This window comes from Myotis brandtii, unplaced genomic scaffold (genome assembly GCF_000412655.1).
Source record: "Myotis brandtii unplaced genomic scaffold, ASM41265v1 scaffold165, whole genome shotgun sequence".
Lineage (NCBI taxonomy): Eukaryota > Metazoa > Chordata > Mammalia > Chiroptera > Vespertilionidae > Myotis > Myotis brandtii.
Window position 1 is genome coordinate 496,045 of NW_005356042.1, and position 11,208 is coordinate 507,252.

The following is an 11,208-nucleotide window of genomic DNA, read 5'->3' on the forward strand; positions in this document are numbered from 1 at the left end:
TGGAGTAGAGCTCCGGTACTAACCCTTGCCTTGGCACCAGCAGCAGAGGGCCACCCCAGTGATGACTATAATGAGAGTCGTGGCCAAGGAGGCCACCCCAGCCACAATCCGCATAGTAGGCAGCACGTCTGCAAGGAGAAGAGGGGTGGTCTGAGGAGGAACTGGGGAACAGGACTAGGGCTTGGGTTGGGGTCTCTGGGTTCAAAAGTTGCCAGATTTGGAGATACCCAAGATTTATAATACCCTGGGGTTAAGGGCTTATGAAATTGGGGTTTCACAAGTAAACTCCCTGGCTTTAGGGAGTCTTAGAATTTGAGGGATTTTAACTTTGGAGATTCCCATTTTGGGGGCACCAGAATGTGAGGGGTGTCTCCATTTAGGATTCTGTATTTGAGGTCATTTATTTTGGGGGTGTCTCAGGATTCAAGGGACTTATAGTTTTGAGGCTCTCAAGGTTTAGGGGTCTTTGCATTTGGAGGTCCTCGGTTTGTGAATTGTAGCCTTTGGGGGTTGGGGTCTTCAGGCTTCAGGTCTCACCTCTACGGCCCAGGCTGATCCAGGTATCTCCCTCACCCAACCGGTTACGAGCACTGCAGTTGAAGCCCCGGCTAAAGTCAGACTCCTGGGTTCCCGAAATGTGTAGCACAGAAATCAGGCCTGGACCCTGTCCAACTCGGCCCTCCGGGGCTGGGAACGTCTCCACCAGGAACCGACCCCGGGAACCCTTCTCCAGGAAGCCCTCATCCCAAGACCAGACCTTGGGACACAAAAGGAGATCAGAGGAGACTGGGGAGGAGGGAGGGAAACAGCCAGGGTGTTGGGAGAGTCAGAGGTAGTCATGCAGTTGTGGGAGTCTGGCTGGGTGGGTCATAGCTCGGTGGGTCATGAAAGCGAGGACATTTCCTTACCACGGCGTCTGGGGCGGGGGAGGCGAAGACTAGACACTGGAGGCGGGCGGGGCCCCTCAGAAAGGCATTCGATGAAGGCAGGGCGGTCACTACTGGGGGAGCTTGTTTGGAGATTGTGGTTCAATCAGAGGAGAGGCCCCACCCTCCCAACCAAAGTCTGTTTCGATAAGGCCAGGCCAGGCACTCCAACCCCAGCCAACCAGGCCACGCCCCTCAACAAACTCCAAGCCCCGTGGAGACTCGCCTTCACCACATCCCACTGGGACCCCAGGCCCGCCTCTATCGAGCTTTCACTCTGGAGGCCACACCCACTTCGTCCGCTCTGCCCATCCCAGTCCTTTAGGAAGCACCGTTTTCTCACCGTTCACAGTCAGCCTAGCTTCTGCAGCGCCGCCCCCCAGGCCGGAGAGCCCTGCCTCGGCCCTGCACACATAGTCGCCTGCATCCTCTGGCCCCACCGAGGGAAGACGCAGCGTGGGCCCGTAGCCCAGCACCTGGGATATGAAGGGGCGTCAGGGGCAGAACCTTGGGAGGAAGCTCCGTCCACTGCCTGCCAGCAGTACTAGCCCCAGACACGGCCTTACCTGTGCACCCCCATGGCGGGTCCAGGTCACCCGTGGGAGCGGGTTCCCGTGCCAGGCACAGCTAAAGGAAGCTTCTTCCCCCTGGTCTACAGACATAGGCTCTGGCTTTGTCTGTAGAATCGGCCCGACTAGAGGAAAGATAAGGTCACATGACCGGGAGGGCTGCAACTTCTGACCTGGGGTCAGCCACTCAGATTTGGCAACCTGGCCAGCCCTGCGTGGCTCAGTGTTTGAGCATCGACCTACGGACTAGGAGGTCACAGTTCGATTCCAGGTCAGAGCACGTGCCCGGGTTGTGGGCTCGATCCCAGTGGGGGGCATGCAGGAGGCAGCCAATTGATGATTATCTCTCATCATTAATGGTTCTATCTTTCTCTCTCTCTCTCCCTCTCCCTTCCTCTCTGAAGTCAATTAAAATATATTTAAAGAAAAAAAGAATTATTATTAAGAGAAGAAAGAAAGAAAGAAAGAAAGAAAGAAAGAAAGAAAGAAAGAAAGGAAGAAAGAAAGAAATGGCAACCTCAAGGGCGCAAGTATAGGCCCCTGGTCCACAACCCTGCTTACATGCCCTGACCCGCCCTGACCCTGCCCCTGCTCCAATTTGGCACTGACCCAGCACAGTCAAACTCTGCCTACATTTTATGTCCCCCCCAACCCACCTTCCACAGCCCATCGCAGCCATGCCCCACTCAATCCTCCACCCCCCGCCCCACCTGCCCATTTCAGCAGGTTCCACTTTGCCCACATCCATGGTCCTGCCCTGGCTCACACTGTACATCCAGTGCGGTGCTGCGGTTGGCACTACCCACGGCGTTGCTGACTTCGCAGGACACTGGCGCAGTTAGGAATGAGGCATCGGCCACCACTTCCAACAATGGTCCTCGGGCCCCCAGCACTGGGGAGCCCCCTTTTGCCCACCTGTGGAGGTAGTGGGATTGTTAGTATTGTCTCTGCTCCCCAGGCTCACCTACTCATGTCCCAGCTCCACCCCTTTCCAAGCTAGTGCTTTGGGCTTGGGAGAGGTGATCATCCTCACCGATAGCCCGTCACCGGAGGCTGGGCCCTGGCCTGGCATAGGAAAGTGACCTTCTCTCCCTCCTGCACAGTCTGTGGTTCTGCAGACAGAGTCACCACTGGGGAGTCTGTGGAGGTGGGCCAATAGTCACAATGGTCAAGGACCTCCATTGATGACCGAGGAGTCCAACTCCCAACCCCTCCACCCCAGTGGTGTGGATCTCCAGTTCCCTCTTCCCTTTGAGCTAGGAGTCCAGGCAGGCCTCCAGTTCCGTATTCCCTCAGGAACTACAGATCCACAGCTCCCTCCTTCCTCATACCCTGGAGTCCAGGTCCCAGGCCCCTATTTCACCAAGGACTCCAGGCTCAGGGACCAGCGTCCAATGCACTTACACTGCAGGCTCAGTGTGATAGCTGTGTCCTTTCCCGCAGGCAGGGCCTGGCTTCGGGCCCGGCAGACCAAGGTGGCTCCATCATCATGGCTGGAAGGGGTAAAGGATAAGATGCTCTCCACGGACTCGATGGTCCCTTTCTTCAGCAGGGTCTGGAGGTTATGAATAATAATAATGATTTTATCTACCCCTAATACAGTGCTTACTATGTGTCAGGCTCTCTTCTAAACACTTAGAAGAAGTATTGCTTTATTTAATCCTCACAATTACCCCATGACAGTGATGGCGAACCTTTTGAGCTCGGCGTATCAGCATTTTGAAAAACCCTAACTTTGGTGTCGTGTCACATATAGAAATTTTTTGATATTTGCAACCATAGTAAAACAAAGATTTATATTTTTGATATTTATTTTACATATTTAAATGCCATTTAACAAAGAAAAATCAACCAAAAAAATGAGTTCGCGTGTCACCTCTGACACGTGTGTCATAGGTTCGCCATCACTGCCCTATGAGGTACATACTACTACAGATAAGAAAACTGAGGGACAGAAGAGGTTAAGTTAGTTACTTACTCAAGATCAATCAACTAAGAAGTGACTGAGCCAGGTAGTCCAGACCTAGAGTCCTCACCCTTAATCATACACCAAGGGTCCCAACCCTTTAACCCCTGCCCTCCCATGCCCTTTTCTTCTCTGGATGAGCCTGTAGTCTTAGTGAACACCCACATTTCCCTGAATAAACAAGGGCTGGCACAGAGACTTGCATCTTACCTGATAGGAGGTAGCCCCATCCAGCTGGACCTCATCTCGAAACCACAGCAGCTCAGGGGTAGGGCGGGCATCCCCACGGCTCCGACAGGTCAGATTTGCAGGAACCCCAGCAACCAGAGACACAGAGGGGCTGCCCAGCACCTGAGGGGCTTCTGGGGGCACTGTGGATGGATCTGGGGTCAGAGCTGGATTCTGGGCCCAGAGACCCTGATCTTCCCAGCTCTATTTGACCACTCCTCTGTGCTCCCTGGTCTCTGATACTCCCAGCTAGGACTGGCTATCCCTCTGGGCACCCCTAGGGAGATGAGTGGGCTGGACCCTCACCCAGCACATGCAACTGGGCTGGTCGAGAGCGGAGGCCTGCCTGTGTAGCCTGACACTCATATGCCGCTTGATCCTCTAGTTCCACAGGCCTAATGTGAAGGTCGTGCTGGCCTCTGGCTGCATCCCCTGATATCCAGTACCTGGACCACCCTGGAATCAAGAAAGAGGCAGTCAAACCACTGTTCTGAGTTCCTGTTCCCATCCCAAAAGTGGGTGCTGAGCTAGGGAGACACTAACCCTCTCCCAGTCCAGAGTCACTTCAAACTTGGGGGTGATAAATTCAGAGAGAAAAAAGTCAGAAAACAATTACCATAAAAGGCAGATTAGATGCTACCCCTGGGGTAAAGAGGGAGGGAGTTATGATAGGGGAAAGGAATAAGAAGGGCTCTGGACCTGAGTAATGGTTACGTGAGTGTCTACTTTATAGTTACTTGGCAAATCTTCTACTTATGTTTTATATGCTTTCTGTATTTATGTAATATTTTACAATAAAAATTAAAATCTTCAAACCCCATGGATCATCCCCAAAGTATAAACTGAAAGTTCAAGACAGCCCTGGCTGGCGTGGTTAGAGTGTCAGACCGAAAGGTCACAGGTTCAACTCCTGGTCAAGGGCATGTACCTGGGTTGCAGGTTTGATCCCCCACCCAAGCAGGGGACCATTCCAGAGACGACCAATTGATGTTTCTCTCTCTCTCCCTCTCTCAGTCTCCCTTCCACTCTCTAAAAATCAATGAAAAAGTATCCTCGGGTGACTATCAACAACAACAAAATTTTTTAGGACACCCAAATGTTTACCTGAGCCCATTAATTTTCCAAACTTGAAAATGTCAAAATAGATACTTCAGTTACAGCCTAAGCCCAGCATCTCCTGGAGCTGATGCCAGCCCCTCCCTGAGTACTGAGAACAGCCTCACCTGGCAGGTCCCTCTCACCCCCTAGAGCCAGCCCATCCTTAGTCCACTGGACCACTCCCGAGTATGTGCCCAGGGCACAGGGCAGCCGGGCCTCGTCCCCTAGCAGGACCACCAGGTCCTCCGGCTGTTGCAGGAAGTGGGGTGACAGGCCTAGGAGAATGGAGAAGGGAGCAGAGCTGAGTATAGCATGTTTAAGAGTTCTCTCATTCAGAACCCGGGAGTTCAGTCCCCAAACCCCTCTTCCCGCAGACCCAGAAGCCAGGCTCCCAGACTTCTGTTCCCTCAGATCCAGGAGTCTCAGCCCTCAGCCCCATTCACTCCAGTAAAAGCGGGAGCTGGCAGGCAACCCTCCCCATATTTACCGTCTCCCCCGCCCTTCGAGGTACCTGCACGCGCTCTGAGGCAGAATAAGAGGACGAGGAGGGCGGGGACCAGCATACTGAGTGTGTGTCCCCCAAGATGCAGCAGACTTGCTGTAGCACTGCCTTCCTTGCCCACTGCTTCCTGGACAGCACACCTCCCACCACTCAAGCCTGGAACCTTCTTCGAGCCCGACTCTTCATTCACATCAGGCGAGGCGCACCCTTGTCCCTGGCCTGGAGTTTCCCAAATCGGCTCAGCCGCTGGCTCCGACGCTCTGAAACGCAGGCGAATCCTGCTCGCTGCATCTCTGAGACCCCGGCTGGGTCTGATCTCATTCGCCTAGGCACCGGCGCGCCCCGCCCTCTTTCCATTAAGAAACTCCGCGACCAAAAGGCCGAGGAGTAGGGCTTTCCTCTTGGGCGGGCGCCCCACCCCTATTGGGATCTGGGAGCCGGAACACCTGGATCGAAGGAGGGGGTTTCGGCTGGGTTGGACACCTGCACCCTGCCGGGGTTGCAGGGACACGGGGGTGAGGAGAAGTGAGGGGAGGGAGTGGAAGAAAGTTGCTCAGCCCAGGTCCTGGAGGGACCGCGCTGAGTGGAAATCGAGCTATAAATGGGAACCCCTGGGGCATCGCTAGTTTCTGCGCCCTGAGGAGGCGGGGCTCGGGGCTCCTCTGAGCCTACAGGTCAGGAAGAGGGCTCCTGCGTGGCTGGGGAGGAGGGGGGACAGCTGGAACCCCCGAGAAGAGGGGGCTTCTGCTCTCCCCGCCTCAAACCCCCTCTTCAAAATAACCCTTTGCCTGCCTAGTTACTGCCGCAAACCATAGCACGTCTTAAGATCTAGAAATCCAGGCTCACAGACCCTCCTTTCCCAAGACCCCGCAGTCCGGGCTCAGCCCTTCGCCCCACTCAGCTGTGGTTGCCTGGCGACAGCTGGGAGGCGGCGGTGCTGGGTCGGGGCTGGCAGGGGGGCTGGGAACCTCGCAGCTTGTCCTGATGGCTGCATGCAGCCCAGCTGGGATGTTCTCACGCTGCACGCTGGCGAGTGCGCGGCAGGTGGCTGAGGGGCGTTTGTGGGCTTGGGACCTGGGTCTGACGTTCCTGAGCCTGTTGGGGCTGGGGGTCCATACTCAGGTTGTGTATTGTTCCTGAGCTCAGAATATTGAGTTTTTCCGTAAGTAGCGGGGACTTGGACTTCCAGGATTCTAAGACTGGCTGTGCAGACCTCTGTTGACTGAGAAGTTGGGAACTCAAACAGGTCCTCTGCCTGCAGCAGGGCGCAGTTGGGAGAGGATGACAGGGGTCAGAAAATCTGGTCTTAAGTCTTAGAGTCAGTGGATTTAAGCACCTATCTCTCTCCTACTCCCTACACAACCCCAGGGGGAGGATTTGAAAATCAATAGACAGTGAACATCTACCCTAAATTCTGGGGGGGTGGGGGGAGGACTTATCTCTTGGGAATGTGGGGAGAAGGGGCTTCAGGCCTGAACTCCTGAGTCCTGGATCCTTGGGACCCAGGCTTGTGAATCCTGGTGGCCCAGACTCTGGTCAGGGGGGCCTGAACTCCTGGCTTCTGTTTTGGGGATCCAGCACCTGGATTTTAAAACAGAATGAGCTTGGGGCCAGCATTCCTGAGGCTTGGGGACAAGTCAGGCAGTAAGGCTGTTTTTCTAGACACCTGATATCACTTCCCTTTCCTGGCTCTCTGGGGCTGCAGGCATGGAAAGATGAAGAGCCTGAGGTCCCAGGAGCATGCAGAGAAGGAAAACAGTCAAAGTAGAGCGTGGAAGGTTTGTGCTAATTAAAGGCCCCAGCAACTGACAGCTCTACACCCTGGCCTCGATGGACACCATCTGGTGAGGAGCCCTATGACAGAACCTCCTGCTCTGCATCCAGCCCATTCCCTAGCGGGGGTGGGCAGTTGGGAGAGAAAATGTGGGAGTGCAAGGATTTAATATGGGAGGGAAGAAGAAAGACTAGAGGCAGCATCAAGGATGGAACTGTAGGGGCTCAGCCCAGATGCCTCATTTTGTTCCTGGAGGAGGATCATATAGGGGGTCGTGGCGCGGGTCCCAATTCTTGCAGGAGATAAGCAGGCAGAAGAAGCTTATCCTATGTGAGCATGTATGAGCACATTGGGGTGGGCAGGGCCAATCAACCAACATACGGTTATAAAATTCAAAGATGTGGCAATCAGGAGAAACAAATAAAACAAACAGGTGTAGTCATAGGATGACTGAGAACAAATATTTATTGAGCTCCTGGTGTGTGTGAGAGAGTATGGGGTTGGGGGTGGGGGGAGATAGAGATGAGAACAGAGACAGAAAAGTAGAGACCCCTCTCCCCAGTGTATGAATTTCATGCACTGGGCCTCTAATTATCATCATAATGGTTGTAATTGGTAATATGTATTTTTAAGCTTTTTTAAAAATCCTCATCCCAAGATATGTTTTTAATTGATGAGAGAGAGAGAGAGAGAGAGAGAGAGAGAGAGAGAGAGACATAGTTAAAGGTTGACTGAGATTAACCACCTAATGGAGAGAGAAGAGAATAGAGAAAGACATGGAGACAAAAGAAACTCAGATAGAGAAAGATAGAAAGATAAATCAAGCCCTGACCGGTGTGGCTCAGTTGGTTATATATTGTCCTGTGCACCAATATTGTCCTGTTGCCGGTTCAATTCCTAGTCAAAGCACATGCACAGGTTGTGGGCTCAATTTCTAATAGGGGCTGTGCAGGAGGCAGTCAATCTGATGTTTCACTCTCACATTGATGTTTCTCTCTAAAAAAATCAATAAAAATAGAAAGATAAATCAAGATGGATAGATGGAGAGAGACAGACACAGAAGAGACAGGGAAAGACAGAGGGAAATTACATGAATTAGATAGAATTCACAAGGCCCTTGCCATAGGGTACCTAGCTGGGCTCAGTGCTGACAGCTCTACACCCTGGCACAGTTAGTGCTGGTGATTTTAGACACTACCTTTCACTCCCACCCACGCTGGCTGCCTTGTCCCCTGCACACTTGCACCTTAGACACTCATATACACTCACACACTCTGCACATACTTTCACAGATCACAATTCACTCACCTTCCCCACACTCACACGAATGCTCACTCACAATGAACTTCACACACACGTGCACAGAAAGGGAAAGTTAGCTGCACTCTCCCAGTCTCTCATACACACTCTTGCACACGCCCCGGCGACATTCCTAATGTCACTGAGGGGGTAATGTTTACTCAGGAAAGGAAGGGACTTGCCAAGGTCATGTACCAGGTCAGGGAAGAGCCAGGCCCAGCTCTCTGCTCTCCATGCTGAGCTGGGACTGCCTGGGTCTGACTTGCACTCCTTCATGGGGTCATGGGGGCTGGGGAGGCACCAAGGAATATGCCTGGCATGTGCTGACAGGGGATTTCATGCTCCAGCTGGGCTGGGAGGAGCCTGCTGGACAGAGGTCTGGAGCTGGAGACTTGAGAGGGTGTCTCGGGAAGGTAGCAGTGCAAGGACAAGATCAGGCTGGGTCCCAGAATGAGGCTCAGCTCTGCTACTGACCTCATCGGCCTCATTGCTCTCCTTGGCTTGTAGAGCCTGCTGGACTCTGACAGCGGGTCTTCCCTGGGGGGCTGTGAGTGGTGAAAGGAAAGCAGGGATTGGGGTGGCAGGAGAGAAGAAAGACAAGTAGAGACTTATGGGGAAGGAGAGAAACTCAGAGAGAATGAGTGTGCACCTTAGGGAGAGAGAAATAGAGAGAAAGACAGGAGAAGGTAGAGTGGAAGGTACTCAGGGCAGGGAGAGAGATAGAAAGACAGAAGGGGAAAGAGAGGGAGAGAGTAAGAGAGGGAGAGATGGACTCATGGAAAGAAAGAAAAACAGAGAAAGAGAAGGAGACAGATGGCAAAAGAGAGACAAAGAGAAAAGCAAGAGACAGAGACATAGGGAGAGGGACCCAGAGAAAGCCAGGGGCAGACACAGGAGGCAGCCAGTGGGCATTGCAGGAGCCACAGACAGAGGGCATGGAGTGGCCCTGAGGATCCCCATCCGGGCTCCCTTGCTCCTCATGGGAATGCTGACCACAGGTAAGTGGGATCCTGGCCTTGTGGTCTAGTGTTAAGATGCCCTCATTTCCCACTCACATTCTCCAGACAGACCCTCTGTCCTCTCCTGCTGACTTTTCTGTGTCCCCAGGCCTGGCTCAGTTGCAGATCCCTGCCTCAGCCTCCAGAGGCTTCTGGGCTCTGCCTGAAAACACGACGGTGATTGAGGGGGCTGCCGCTGAGCTTCGATGTGGGGTCAGTGCCCCTGGCAGTACCGTGCAATGGGCCAAAGATGGACTGCTCCTAGGTCCCGACCCTAGGATCCCTGGCTTCCCACGCTACCACCTGGAAGGCAACCCTACTAGAGGTAAGGGATCAGAGCCTGGACGCTGAGCTGTCAGCAGAAGCTGACTGTGGCCCTGACCTTGGGTCCTACCTGCAGGTGAATTCCACCTGCATATTGAAGCATGTGACCTCAGTGATGATGCAGAGTATGAGTGCCAGGTCGGCCGCTCAGAGACAGGGCCTGAGCTCGTGTCTCCCAGAGTGATCCTCTCCGTTCTGGGTATGGGTGAGAGATACCCCCTGCCCGCAGAACCCATGAGTCTGTACTCCCAGTCCTCTCCTACCCCAGGACCCAGGAGTACAAGCCCCCAGCCTCTCCTTCCTCAGATCCAGGTTACAGAACTAATTTCACGAGCAATGAGACTCAAAGCCCAAACCCTCATATCCTTCTCGGTGGTGTCGGCTTACCCCAGACCCTTTTTCACCAGTGCCCCCCAAGATGCTTCAGCTGACCCCTGAGGCAGGAAGCACAGTCACGTGGGTAGCTGGGGAGGAGTACGTGGTCAGCTGTGTGTCTGGGGACGCAAAGCCAGCACCTGACATCACCTTCCTTCAAAGTGAGTGTGGATGAACTGCTAGGGGGAGTGTGAGGCCCCCGGAGTTGGGAGGTGGTGTTCCTGCCCAATACCCTTCTAGGGGCCCCAGAAAATATGACATTTCTGAGGTGGGGACACCAGCTTGGGGAGATGCTGAGGCCAGCATGGAATCTGGTAGAGACATCCAGGCAAAGGCACCAAGGAGATCACAGGGCTGCTGGTCTGGGACTCAAGGAAGAGGCTGAGGCTCCAGGTAGAGATATGGTGTCATCGTTGGTGCAAAAATGAGAAGCTGAGTAATGGATGTGGGTGATACACCCAACAAGGATGGGATGGGATGGGAGGGGAGGGGAGGGGTGGGGAGAGGCCCAGGACCCAGCCCTGAGGACTCTGGGTTTCAGGAAGTCCTGAATGTGTGGAGGGAACGGAGCTAGTGCTTTTCCTCCAGAACCAAGAGAGAGGGGGCAGTATGTCCACCCTATGACTTCCAGGCCAGGATCCCCAGGACCCACCTTGGGGAGAACCTGGCACTCCTTCTGCTCTCTTATTACCCCAAGGTGGACAAATAATTTCAGACATCACTACTAACGTGAATGAGGGATCCCAGGAGAAACTCTTCATCACAGAGGCCACAGCCAGGTATGGGAGTTGGGATGCCCTACCCTTAGCCTGAACCCCAAAGTTCTCCATGAAAACCCCATGCCCCGGGGATTCAAGCATGGAAATCTGGGTCAGGTATGAATATCTGGGACCCAATTCTTCACTCTGATCCTCCAAAACTTCTTCATGGGAATCCCAGTTCCAGGACAAAGATTTTGGCCATGTGTGGGCCTCTGGGACCCCAATTCCCATTCCTGATCCCCCAAATCTCTTCCATGGAACTCCAGATCCTAGAAGAAATCAGCATGGAGACTTAGACCAGGAGTGGGGACCTCTTTACCCTAATTTCCCAGATTTAAGATAATGACTGAGTTTAGAACTCCAACCCCCCCCCCCCCCCCCCCCCCGG

At 53.7% G+C, this 11,208-nt stretch overlaps 2 protein-coding genes across 2 annotated transcripts in view; one reads left to right on the forward strand and one right to left on the reverse strand.

Annotated features, from left to right (window-relative positions):
• KIRREL2 (kin of IRRE like 2 (Drosophila)) overlaps nt 1–5,375 on the reverse strand; it is an 8,370-nt gene extending 2,995 nt beyond the window's left edge. The window contains exons 1-12 of the mRNA XM_014536553.1: nt 5,299–5,375; nt 4,913–5,062; nt 3,996–4,145; nt 3,672–3,832; nt 2,900–3,050; nt 2,529–2,634; nt 2,262–2,410; nt 1,493–1,620; nt 1,270–1,402; nt 909–1,009; nt 538–757; nt 24–128 (exon numbers count right to left, since the gene is read on the reverse strand). Of these exons, the coding sequence (XP_014392039.1) occupies nt 24–128; nt 538–757; nt 909–1,009; nt 1,270–1,402; nt 1,493–1,620; nt 2,262–2,410; nt 2,529–2,634; nt 2,900–3,050; nt 3,672–3,832; nt 3,996–4,145; nt 4,913–5,062; nt 5,299–5,350 (1,606 nt within the window). The 5' untranslated portion in view covers nt 5,351–5,375. The remainder of the gene's footprint in view (nt 1–23; nt 129–537; nt 758–908; nt 1,010–1,269; nt 1,403–1,492; nt 1,621–2,261; nt 2,411–2,528; nt 2,635–2,899; nt 3,051–3,671; nt 3,833–3,995; nt 4,146–4,912; nt 5,063–5,298) is intronic.
• A 3,176-nt stretch (nt 5,376–8,551) lies between these two features.
• NPHS1 (nephrosis 1, congenital, Finnish type (nephrin)) overlaps nt 8,552–11,208 on the forward strand; it is an 18,232-nt gene continuing 15,575 nt past the window's right edge. Inside the window, exons 1-6 of the mRNA XM_014536774.1 lie at nt 8,552–8,560; nt 9,186–9,360; nt 9,470–9,685; nt 9,761–9,883; nt 10,092–10,220; nt 10,757–10,838. Coding sequence (XP_014392260.1) covers nt 8,552–8,560; nt 9,186–9,360; nt 9,470–9,685; nt 9,761–9,883; nt 10,092–10,220; nt 10,757–10,838 — 734 coding nt within the window. The remainder of the gene's footprint in view (nt 8,561–9,185; nt 9,361–9,469; nt 9,686–9,760; nt 9,884–10,091; nt 10,221–10,756; nt 10,839–11,208) is intronic.